Source organism: Cottoperca gobio, chromosome 8 (genome assembly GCF_900634415.1).
Source record: "Cottoperca gobio chromosome 8, fCotGob3.1, whole genome shotgun sequence".
Taxonomy (NCBI): domain Eukaryota; kingdom Metazoa; phylum Chordata; class Actinopteri; order Perciformes; family Bovichtidae; genus Cottoperca; species Cottoperca gobio.
Window position 1 is genome coordinate 4778180 of NC_041362.1, and position 12889 is coordinate 4791068.

A 12889-nucleotide genomic window follows, 5' to 3' on the forward strand; every position below is an offset into this window, starting at 1 on the left:
CCTGTCTTTAGAAGATAGCGGTCCTCCGAAGTCTCCATGGGGAATCAACATCATGAAGAAGACAAAGAAGTCCGGGCCTAAAGCGTTCGGCGTGAGGTTGGAGGATTGTCAGCCGGGTGTGAATAACAAGGTTAGCCTCATCTGTCGTACCTGAATGCAATGAAACAGATTTCTCTACCGAAGGTGTTATTTGTGATGACATTCTGTCTGTGTGCGTCTTAGTTCATCCCGTTGATCGTGGAGATCTGCTGCGGCCTGGTGGAGGAGATGGGTCTGGAGTACACGGGAATCTACAGAGTCCCCGGGAACAACGCGATGGTGTCGATGCTTCAGGATCAGCTCAACAAGGGCGTCGAAATCAACCCTGCAGAGGAGGTGAGGGAGTGCAAATACACCTGTACATTTACTATTAGAAAAGCCACTTCAAACTGTTTAGCTGGCAGTTTGCGTTCCACTTTACTCAACAACACTGTGTCGTTAGATGCAGAAGGTCACCACTGACTCCTGTCTGTTTCTTTTGCTGTTAACAGAAGTGGCAAGACCTCAATGTTGTCAGCAGTTTACTCAAATCCTTCTTTAGGAAACTTCCAGAGCCGCTCTTCACCAACGGTGAGTCCAAAACATGTCACGACAAACCGTGCACACACATACCTCACACTGCCAGGCATTGATATCAAACCAGAACATGTATTGTAACATGTTTTAAATATCTTTACAGACAAGTACAACGACTTCATCGACGCCAATCGGATGGACAGTGCGTCAGAGAGACTAAAAACCATGAATAAACTGGTGCGTATGTGTCTGCGTTCATTCTGAATTTGAAGGGAATAGTTTACTTTGCGTTGGTGTGTATAGCAGAGGTCTGGCCGGTCCAACAGGTTCATCAGCATTTTAATTCCTCTTGTTTGTCATTCGCAGATCAGAGACCTCCCGGATTATTATTACGACACTCTGAAGTTCCTGGTTGTTCACCTGAAGACTGTAGCCGACAACTCCGATAAAAACAAGGTGTGTGAAACAACAGTACGACGGTGTGTTCGGGTCGCTGTAGGTAAAAGATTAAAATGGTAGATTTACAAGAAAGAAAACACACACACACACACACACACACACGTTAGTGAGGAGGTGCAACATTATGCACGATGGCTCTGTAATGTAATTATGTTTAACCTATAATACAGCGCTGTATTAAAGAGAGCTTGTGCATGTAATAACACGTATAATCCTGTATCGCTGTGATGTCCGTGGTATTAACGTCTCTCGTTTTCCGCGTGTAGATGGAGCCCCGTAACCTCGCTCTGGTGTTCGGGCCGACTCTGGTCCGGACGTCCGAGGACAACATGAAAGATATGGTCACACACATGCCTGACCGCTACAAGATAGTCGAGACGCTCATCCAGCACGTGAGAGATGCAACAACTTACACACACACACACACACACACACACACACATGACTCGTGTTCATGCTAAATATTTCTTTCTTCATGTCAAATCTCGTAGTGCAACTGGTTTTTCGCTGAAGAGCAAGACAAGGATGAAAAGGTATGTTTAAAGGTTTATTTACACTTACACATTGTAAATCCTAATACACTACAGAGATAATAATATAAAGATGCAGCTGATAATGTGCAGTGTGTGGTGTGGGACTTCATCATCTGGGAATGTTTTCAAGTTGGTGTGAAATAACTGAGTAACAGCTCAGAATCTCTATTTGAACTCAAGTTATGAAATATTACTTTCTGCCACCAGGGGGATTACTTCCCCTTTTTAAAAAAAACTATTCAATTCAATATTTGTTTTTTCTGTCCCTTCCATCCAGACGCCGGTGGAAACACAGGATGTGCAGCCAGCCCCCAACATCGACCACCTGCTGTCCAACATCGGCAGGACCGGTCTGCTCGGGGAGGCCTCAGGTGAGCACGCTGCTCATAGCCAATCACTGCTAGGTGTTACCAAGTCGACCAATAGCATTCGGGAAGCTGTAATCAAAAATCTAAAATGAATGCTGCTTTCCGTCTAAAGCTGGAAGTAGGGAATTCCCCACGAGTGCGTCATCATTACAATACGTGTGCTCCAGCCTTCAGATCTTATCACGGATATTTTTGCTGTATTGAGTCTTAATTCTCAAGAATCTATCAAACTAAGCGTCGACATGACGTCAGATTCCTCTGAAGTTCCCAGTTTAAAGCTAGAATTCCCCACTTTCCTACTGAACAGGAAGGCAGCATACGAAATGAAAGTCTTACATCCGTTAGCACTCGCAGTGTTTCTGTGTTTGATAGTTTGCCTACACTTCTCTCTTTTCTGCTGACCTCTTTTTTCCCCTCAGCGTTGCTCATCTTTCACTTTCTCTGTACGTTTCTGCATTTCCTTCTCTTAGCTGAGCCTGTGGAGCAGCCACTGCGGTAGGATGGGAACTCCCCTGGCAATACTTGTGTGTGCGTGTGTGTGCGTGTGTGTGTGTGTGTGTGCAACCGAGTCTGTGCATCATATTGTGAAAGTGAAATAATGTGTGTTTGTGTGGGTGAGAGATACTGTTAGAGTTGGTGATGGTTTGTGTCTCCATGGTCTCCATTACCCTCCTTAAAGTCAGGGTCTCCCCTCGGTGTCAGACGGAGGTCTCTGTAAGAACCTGTCACTTCAGTCTGACTAATGAATTAACAGCTGACTGGATGCTCTCTGCCTGTTAAAGCTGCTGTATGTCACACTGGAGTGTAAACTGTGGTCTGTCACTGAGACAACCCTCTCACTATTGATCTCGTTGTCAAGCACTGTGCTCCACTGTGTCAGTGTAGTCCGATCATCAGGCTCCTAACCCCAGGCTTAGCCCCAACGGGACTCTAGGTGGCGCCAGTTGACATCAGAGATGCATCTTTTAATCTGATCTATTGTCCAAAACTTTCTTACTTTTGTATCACTTCCAAACTAAAAGCAGAATTGTTCAGGTCATAAGCAAACATTAAATAGTTCAAGAAGTCAAGTCCTTTTATATTGCCCAAAATCAAAGTACAAATTTGCCTCAACAGGTTTTAAAAATCTAAATTTGGATTACAAAATGTTCCATAATAATAATAATAATAACTGTATTAGTATATAGCACCTTTCTAAAAACTCATACATGCAGTAAAACACAAAAGCAGCAACAATAAAAATAGAAATTGAGGGTAATATTTGAAGTAAACTCACCAACAAACGGAGATGCAATTAAGAACAGATCGAAACTTTACACACACGTGTGTGCAGAAAAACAAGTAATGTGGAGTAAATGTAATACAAGAGAATCGCTGGACTCCCTCTGTGATTCAGAATAGGGCTGAACAATAAATCAGAGTGTGTACTGAATATGTACTACGACTGCAATATCCAATTAGCAGGAGGCTAATATTTACTAAAGGCAAAACATGTGTCAAGCAACCATTCTACATTAAGTACTGAGGTGCTGCAGATCTTCTGGTGCACGCAGGATATAAAGAGCGCAGATGAATGTTTACACTTCCACCACAGAGCCACTCTGAATGTATGTTTACTATTACTTTTGTTGGTACATGAGAAACGATTCTCGAGCCACTTAAACTCCACTGATTTGGATTCCTGCACTTTGTGAAATACAAAAACAGCTGTTTTCCTGCCTTGGTGTGTTTGTGAGGGAATGTGTTTCTTTTCATACACTCGACTTTCTGCCTTCACGCCTCCCAACGCTTCTTTCACTGATTGATTGCCATCAGTGTTTTTCGGTGGTGTCATCGGTGTGTGCCGTGGTTTCCTAATGCCTCAAACACCAAACCCTGCTTCCCCAATCATTGTTTCTCCTCCACGTGTGTACATCCGTGTCTTTGTGCTGGGGTTCGTCAAGGCCAGAGGGCACAGAGGAAAATTAAACCGAAGAACATATCTTTGTAATTCATATTTCTTACAGTCAGGAAGAAAACTGCTAAATACTTTCACGCATGTTGTGATGTCACAGCAGTTGTTTTCCCGTTAACAGCTGATGGGTAACACTCGCTGTGATGAAGTGTTGACGGAAGTGCAACATGCTTTAGCAGTTTCCTGTGACTCATTGTGGATTTATCCTTTGAACACCAACCTCCTCCGTGTCCTCCACCTTGACTGTTGTGACCTTTTGTTAACGTCAATGGTTCTGACCCACTGGTGTGTTTCTTTTATCCCCAGACTCAACCAACAGTGACTCAGCTAAATCAAAGGTAACATCTCTTTACGTGTTACAAGGTTACTCCAGTTGTTCTTATATCACTCATACTCATACAGTCAGATGTTGTCGGACCGCAGTAGGTTAATGGTTTGAGTGCCATAAAAAGGAATAAACACAACACATATAATATGAAGCATATGAAATATAAAATAACAAGTATTTGTTTTCTTATTCTTTTACAGATAGTAGTTAAGCATGTACTAATATAGAAAACTTTGAAAGGTATGACATTACATGTTTTTTTCCTTTTTCAGGGGTCGTGGGGGTCAAAGAAAGATCTCACACCCAAGGACTTCCTGACTCTGTCCATCATGTCAGCTGTTACGGGACGCAAACGCAGGAAGCGCGATAACGCCCGCCGTGTGGGCAGCAGCACCGACGACGACTCAGAGCACGAGCCAATCAAAGCCGGACATTTAGGGGCAGAGGAGGAGGAGGCAGGGTCGCCTGTAGGTGACACTGCGCCTCGAGCAGAGGGAGAGGAGGACGACGATGAAGAAGAAGACGAAGAGGAAGACGAGGAAGTTGTAGAAAGCGGAGTGAAAGAGGAGGTAGAAGAGCAGGTGGTGGCAGTTATTCCCAGTCGGCCGTGCTGTAAAGGGGAAGAGGAGGCAGGAGGAAGGCAGGCCGCCATGTTGTTGCACGAGGAAGAGGTGCGGGCGGAAGTGAAAGGGCCGCCGTGGAGAGCTCCAGAGGATGCTCGCTCTATCGTTTCTGGTTACTCCACCCTCTCCACGTTAGGGCGGAGCCTGGGGTCAGAGGGGAGGGGGGACGATGCTGATGACGAGCACAGCGAGCTGGTGAGCGAGACGGACAATGAGAGCGGCTTCGCCTCGCGCTCCCTCACCCAGGAGAGACCTGATAAACACCCAACACAACCTGTGAACACGCAAGCAGCCCCACGCAGCTTCCTCTACACACACTACAAAGCCCCCGCGCTCTCACCCACAAACCTGCTCGCCCCGCCCACAGCGCTTACACACACGCCAGACTCTGCGGAAAGGAGCGAAGGAGGGGCGCGGTCCACCACGCCCTCGTCCTCCTCCTTCTCCTCCTCATCCACCACTCACAGGCTGCATTCGCGGCCTTCCTTCAACTCCCACAAGCTGATTCAGTGCGACACTCTGGCCAGGAAGAAGATGAAGTCGGAGAAGGGCAAAGCTCGCTCACTGGACCTGCTGGAGCTGTCTGGCGCCACGGCTGAGGGCGACATCGCCGGTTCTGGGTCTGACGGTGGATCCAGAGTGAGGAGGGAGACCTCCAGAACCAACCCCTCCTCAGGCAGCAGCCAGGAGAGCATACGCCTGACCCGGCCCAAGCCCTCCCTGCCACCCAGCGAGGCCGCCTCCTTCACCCCGACCGGCCCCGCAGGCAGGTCGCTGGCGGACCAGGTCCGCGCTCGTCTGCTGGGCTCGGCCGACGACCTTCGCAGTGTGGGACTGCGAAAACCGCTGTCACCGGAGACACGGAGGAAGAGGCGGGCCTGGCGAAGACACACGGTGGTGGCCTCCCCAACGGAGGTCTCTGAGAAGAGGCCCCCGCTGACCGTCAGCGAGTTCCCCCTGTCTCCTGTGAATCAAAACCAGGTCAAAACACAGGGGCTGCCTCGGGATGCAGACGGGCTCGATCAAGGACCGGCTACACGTCAAGCACCCACCTCGAGATTCCACCAGTACCTGTGAGCGCTGCCCGCTGACCCCTCACTTCACTCGGGGAGTCAGACGCTCCTGCAGACGCTGACTCCCCCCGCAGGGCAGAAGGCCAGCAGCTGTGTAAACAGAGTTGTGGTTAGTTGCCAGGTGCAACACAGTGTACCAGTGAAGAGCAGCCCCACCTTTTGTCTTTTCGATAAGCTCCATTTGCATGGCAAGGGGCATTCCAGTGTTGCCAAAGTTATTTTCTTTTCCATACGTGTGCTTTTATAGAAATAATACGGAAAGAGGACACACACCTCCCCACAATCAATTTTACAGCCACGAATTCTCACTTGAGTAATCCCCGAGCATCCTCCCCGTCTTCTCCACCTTCCTGCTTACAGACATCAATTCAATTCAAGTGGATGCTGAAATGCAACATGAGAATGGTGCTTCTTATCAGAGTGGGCTTTCACGGTAACCATTACCACAAGAGACGCACACACACACACACACACACACACATCTAATTACACACAAGTGATTGGTCATTTAAAACTATTTCAAGAGGGATCTCAGCTGATTTTTTTATATCAGTCTTCCTAATCTGTTCCTCGTCAGACCACAGACACTGTAATACTCTCATTTATACGCCAAACAATAGACACAGTAGGTCACACACACACACACACACACACACACACACACACACACACACACACACTCGTATCTCTCTACTTGTTAATAATGTTTATGTGTTTGCGCAACAATATTTGTGATCATGTCTGAGCGTGCAGGTGTTTGTGTTGAAAACTTTTGTAACATTTGTACAAAGCCTTGTTAAGTTAACCTTGTAAATATAAATATTATGTTATCATATTTGTTTTTACTTTTTTTAGTTCCTTTTTTTATGGTTTACAAAAAGTGCGTACGAGCGCACAGTCATTGCTTTCAAGATGTTACTTGAAATGTTTCCCTTAATATATTCTTTTTTTTTTTATATTCAATATATATATTATATATATTTTGTATTAAAGTTAAAAAAAAAAGTATGTTTATTGTGATTTCACCTCTTGGGTGTACCTGTTCACAGGAGACGAGATAAACCTGTTCCTTATTTCCTCATAGATGGCCTTTCTCTCTGATTCTCAGCACTGTGCAGAAAACCTTTATCTCACGAGATATAGTCCTTATAAATAAGTTTCTCTGGTGACTATACTTCCAGCAATGTTGCATCAACATGTAGCAAGAAAATAAATCTGGTAATTATTACATTATATTGGGCAGTTTGAAGGCAACTCAGCGCCACTCTGTGATCTCATTTGTTTAGCATGTCTGGGATTCCTGAGCCTCCACAGATCTTCTCATATGTACTGAGCTCAACACAAAGTATGTTCTTCTTGTAAACGAGAAGCTTCGGGCCGTTTAACAGACTGTTCAAACGTCATCGCCTCTGTCGGTGATGATCTTTTTCATCACGTCCCTTCTGAGAGTTCATCTCTCTGCACGTTTCTTACCTTGGGGTTACATGAGGAGTTTTTCATAAGGTCAGGCTCTAATAAATCCTCCGACCGGGGAAATGGTACATTAGAGGAAAACGAATACGGAATGATTCTATTGTTTTTCATCTGTCGTCTTGATTTGCCATCACACAAGAACAACCGGAGGTGCAACTTCCAAAGTCATGAGACGTGTTTTCACCTGACCAAATAACCCAGTGAAAAATAATACTAGTAATAATAAATGATAAGTTATAGTCTTGTCTTACCTCAAGATCTTTTCTACAAAGTGCCTGATTTCTGGAATGTGTTTTTTGTTCTGCAGTGCCATGGTCGGTTCTTATCTTTCCGTTTCTTTTTGTTGTTTCTGGGTCTCCGCCCTCCTCTCCTGTGGTTGATGGTATAACTAAGGCACTGACCCAAAGATGTGTACATTTAATACAAGCGGTCTAATTGAGAGGCTGTAATTTAAAAAAAATAAATCAAATAAAAGCACACAACAAGCCAAGGACATGTCTATGCACTCTCTTTGCCTTTAACACAGGCATTAACAGCTATTACTGACGCTGCTAAGAGAGAAGATGCATAGTACAGCTGCTTTTCTTAACAAACTGAGGTCATCTCTCTGCCTAGTTGACCCACAGTGTGTGAATATGGTACACCTAACAAGCCCTACCCTAAACCGCCATTAGGTCATGTCAGACAACAATATATTACAGATGAACAAACAGCCCGTGACTTCATCAAAAAGGAAAACTCATCAAGTTGGTGTGTGTTGTCTGAAATGTGATTTTTACCTAATGTCTCGTATTTTAAAATATTTTTTGTACATACTATCTTAATATGTAACATATTGTATTGTGTACATTTGGAATTGCTTTTTTTGAGTATAACTAATATGAAAATGACTGGACTTAAAAAAAGGTTGTCCGCCTGAAACCATTTCCCTCATGGCTGTGTGCTTTAAAGCAAGGTTATATGATGTAAATAAACAGAACTATGTTTAAAGAAAATGTTCCCTCGTGTTTGTTTTGGGGAGATCGTAGGAGGAGAACACTTGTACAGGGAGGAGGATGCTCATGTTTAGCAGCAGCTGAATGACGCCCTCTGGAGGCTGCAGATGAAGAAGTTCTCCTCAGGCCAAATGGCACAGATTTCCTTTGCACGTGAAGTAAACTTCATCTAAACTACTTAAGCTTTGTATTTTTAACTTATATTAATAGTTTCATATTTATGCAATATGTTCAAATGAGCTGCAACACCGGTCATTTACTGAAATGTATGATCATTATATACATATAGAGCTTTAATAAACACCACTTGCAGCAGATTCTTTAGCTTGCACTCATCTTGTTACATGTGTTGGATAAACCCCATTTAGCATTTCTTCTTGCAGAATATACGCACTAGATTAAACTAAGAGTGGGTTAACCTTCATAAAGAGCAGCTCCATCATATCCCATCCCCCCCCCCCCCCTTCTGCTACGGCTGCAGTCCGTGTATTATTCCTCTTCAGAGCCCACGGATGTCTGTCTGGCCCATTTCAGGATCTCATAAGAAAAGCTTTGTGATTATTTGTATTGCTGACAAAGGCCACGTATAGTTTCACACTGCAGCTTTAATGAACCGCTTCCTGGGTTTCAGAGCAGGCTTTACAACACATGACAGCAGAAATTTCAAAATTTTATTTGAACTTATGTTAACACACAACTGTTAAAATATTTACTCTGGAATTTACTTCTGCAAAAACAGTCTTTGCGAGCTTGACCCAATTATCTGGAATTTGTTATTCATGTTTGGAGGAGAATACAACATACGGTTTTTTTTTTTTTTTAATTCAGAAATGGAACAGTATAATGTCAATGGATACCTACAGAGTTGACCCGGGAAACAAACAAAGTATTCTCGTTTTATCAAATACATTCCCTTTATAAAAAGAATATTATTTTTTAATATTTACATTTCTTCTTGAATTTTTTTTTCTCTCTTTTTTTTTTTTTAACAAGACCAAATAGAAATTAAAGTATTGCATTGCAATGCAAGGACCCGTCGTCCAAATGACAAACTGATTACAGAAAAAACTGATAGCAATTTGAAAAACAAAAAAATGCAGCAGTCCCATATTTTACCTTTTTGAAAGGGGCATTTCCCTACTTAAATTATGTCCTTTAATTGGTAGAGATGTGGCCCCCGTTCATTGCTCGGCTGGTTCTGCAGAAGGAGCTCCGTGTTTTGGGCCCTCAGTCTCTCCAGCTCCCCGAGCCGGACCAGGGGTCTCGGGTACGGCGCGCCTCAGCCGGTTGTTCTCCTCCTCCAACCGGGACATGCACTTCTCCAGCTCCAGGTACTCCTGCACCAGCTCCTGCTTGGTCATGTTCTGCAAGCTCTCGACGTGGTACATCTCGTAGGTCTCGGAAAAGTCTCTCTGGAGAAACTCTCCACCTGCGTTCCCAGGTCTCCCAATACCGTCGCTGCCTCCGCCGCTGCCGTCCCCATCGTCCTCCTCCTCGTTATCGAAGAAGTCATCCTCGCTGCCCGTGTCCTCCATGCGGGTCCCGACCCCTGAGGTCCGCCTGACCCCGGTCTCGGTGTTGAGGTCGGGCTCCTCTCGGTCGTGCTCGTCCATCAGGAACTGGGTGGTGTTATAGGGGGCCACTGGGAGCCCTTTGGCGAACATCTCCTCTCTCAAACGGGAAGCCCTGGCCGTCTCTTTCTCTTCCAGGGCTTTCCTCTCGTCCCAGTTAAGTTTGTAATAAGGCTTCCAGTTGCGCTTCTTCCTGGAGGTCCTGCGCCTATGCCTCTTCTTGCCCAGACGCGCATCCAAGCCAGTGTCGGAGTCGACGTGACTATCATCTTGCACCGGGTTTAAAGTATCTTCCAGCGGGCTGTCTTCACCGTTTTTCCCCCTTATGATGTGATTACCATCACCCACTGCATGGACATCAGGTTTCTGGTGAGGCTGGGCTTCAATCGGACACTTTGAGAGCTCGTTTCCGGCTACTAAGACAGGGCACACCTCCCTCTGTCCGCCTTTCATTTGCCACAACTTGTCTGTGTTGATATCTCCACAGTTCTCCGCCCGCTGCCGCTGCTTCTGCTCTCTCTGTCGCCCCCTGTTGCCGTTCTCCGGTCCACCATGGCTTTTGGCTGGGAGATGCTCCAACGCGTCTCCGCTGCTCCCACCTGATGGGCTGCCTGAAGTTTTCAGGTGATGGGTCCGTCCCGCTGGCTCTGTCATCCTGATGTTCCTCTCTGATGGCTCCGCTTTAACGCATTTTAGATCATGTTCCTTCTCTCAAAACGGAGCTCTAAAAGTTTGTTAAAAGACGTTAAACTAAATTTTTTAACCAAAATGTATGTATTCCAGAATGACCCGAAATCAATAAAGAAAAGTTTGAGTGTTGGCGTTTGAAATCTAACTCGCAAAATAAAAAGTAAACTTCTCAACAGTAAACACTTGTTACTCCTCCGAGGGTTTGTCAGAGCAACTGTCGCTAACTACCATTAACTGTTTCGATGCTGTCAGAGCTATCGTTCACCCGGAGACGACGTTTCGCCGTCACAACAGTGTCCAGTGTGCTGCTCAAGAAGAGGGAGCTCGTGTTTATATAGCAGCTCCGCCTCTAGCTATACGCATGCAGCTGTTTGTAACACCCGTTGGATTGTGGGACATGCTGTTTTCTTTTCAGTGAAACACTGTTGGAGGCCTCCATATTAAACTACATAGTCCACAAATCCACCATAACTGACAAGCGTCCTAACCAATCAAATGGTAGAGTCTAGACCACGATAAAGCCCACCCTTCTCTTTGTTGATTGGACAAGAGGGTAACTTTGCTGTTGCTAAGCTTAAAGTATTTTCTGATTGGACAGTACAATAGTCAGTCAAAAGTACGTAATCCACACCAAGAAAGGAGTCCGGGGCATTTTAAGGGCGCTACCATCTACAAATGAAGGGGGCACGAAGAACAGTTACGAAATACACGTTTATTTGAATACGTTTGAATTACATTATATTACAAATGAATTAAATTAGCATATTTATACGTAAAACCATATGGTTTATTTTAATGTGCTGTCCTCACAGTCTAACGCCGAATTAGAAATACGATGAAAACTCTCCTGCATTTGTAGCAAAATGAAGAAACCCGCTTAAGGAAACTAGTCCGTGTTAAATGTTCACACAGGAAAATTAGTAAATACCACTTATTTTCTAAACGTATTTATTTTGTATGTTTAGTGGCATAAAAACGCGTTGTTGTGGTGCCCGTTGGATCAGTAAATGTCTCAGTATGAATATTCTGTGTGTTGTGCGGAGTGATACTTTGTGGGGCAAGGGCTCAGAGAACTCTGGAATCAGCGTAAACAAACGACATTTATTGTCAAGCTGCCGCTCCGAGTGCATCTCAGAGACCCTCGTTATTAAAGGGTGGGTCAGGCGATCTCACACTTGCTCAATAATCCTGCTACCAGTGGACGGAGTGGTGTAGATCAGTTTTGAGTATTTCTGCGCAACCCATGTTCTGATATGCAGTGTTAGAATTACACTGGTGTCTCGTGTTAACAGCTAAGGATAAGCTAGCTAGCTAACGTTAGCTAAATGTTAACGTTGGTTAGCAAATGAGAGCTGCGTTGTCTCGCTCCCAAACTAAACACTGCATTAATTCATAAAGTGTGAAGCCATACGCACTAACGTTAGAACCTAAATAAACGTATTGTTGGAGCACGACGATATTGGAAAAGCTAGTAGTTTATAGTCAGGGCCAGTATTACGTTAACAAAAAACGCCATATTGTATATAATGCCAGGCTAGCTAATGCTAACTAATAAACCAAAAATTGTCGACTACTTTCAAACAAAACGTTTCCGTGGGGTCCATTTTGTCGTTATAGCTACAGCGAACACGCAACAAAGTAAATAAATAACAATACCATTAACTACAGAAATTGCTAACGTTAGCCATCTGCTAACTAGGCCAATGTGTCCATACTGGGTCAGTGTAATTGCTGGAACGTAACGTTTTCCGTGAGGGTTCCCCACGACAGAATTACGATTGATTTCAGAATTTGCATTATGCAATTCAGTCTGATCGATATAGACCACAGCCTGTCGAAATATATAAATAGATTGGAAAAACAGCGCTTGTAGTATTAATCCGTGAACAGGAACCCTCGGTGAACTATTTTAGTTTCAGGAAGTAGACGGTCCCCTGATCTTGCACAGCAGCTCTGAAGCTTTCTCTAGTTTACTGATGGTTAGCAAGCACTAGTTGGGATTTACACACTAATCTAACAATCTACTCCTACATATCCCATTACTTTTCTTTGTAACTATTGTCGGTTTGTGTTAAATAAACTGCTGAAATTAATTGTTTGATTTTGTTTTTAAAAATGGCAACCTTGTTATGGAGTATTATTATCTATTTATTTTTATGATCTATTATATATATATAAAGCACATTATTTACACAAACATAGGCCTGTATTGAATGTCCAACTGTTCACTATAAAATTGTTAGTCAGTACACTGACTTCATGTTTAA

The 12889-nt window shown here is 44.3% G+C and overlaps 2 protein-coding genes across 9 annotated transcripts in view; one reads left to right on the plus strand and one right to left on the minus strand.

Annotated features, from left to right (window-relative positions):
• arhgap23a (Rho GTPase activating protein 23a) overlaps window positions 1-8361 on the plus strand; it is a 60619-nt gene extending 52258 nt beyond the window's left edge. For 7 of the 8 annotated variants that reach the window (XM_029438718.1, XM_029438710.1, XM_029438713.1 and 4 more), the window contains 10 exons: window positions 12-130; window positions 223-375; window positions 531-609; window positions 719-792; window positions 922-1011; window positions 1281-1406; window positions 1506-1547; window positions 1825-1918; window positions 4176-4207; window positions 4470-8361. In XM_029438718.1, coding sequence (XP_029294578.1) covers window positions 12-130; window positions 223-375; window positions 531-609; window positions 719-792; window positions 922-1011; window positions 1281-1406; window positions 1506-1547; window positions 1825-1918; window positions 4176-4207; window positions 4470-5897 — 2237 coding nt within the window. In that variant the 3' untranslated portion in view covers window positions 5898-8361. The remainder of the gene's footprint in view (window positions 1-11; window positions 131-222; window positions 376-530; window positions 610-718; window positions 793-921; window positions 1012-1280; window positions 1407-1505; window positions 1548-1824; window positions 1919-4175; window positions 4208-4469) is intronic. The other variant, XM_029438711.1, reaches the window with a different exon arrangement.
• Window positions 8362-9018: 657 nt separating this feature from the next.
• hexim1 (HEXIM P-TEFb complex subunit 1) lies at window positions 9019-10922 on the minus strand. Its single transcript, XM_029438582.1, is given in 2 exon segments — window positions 9019-9605; window positions 9607-10922. Coding segments are annotated over 2 exon segments (1083 nt in total). The 5' UTR covers window positions 10587-10922; the 3' UTR covers window positions 9019-9502.
• Between the last annotated feature and the right edge of the window lie 1967 nt (window positions 10923-12889).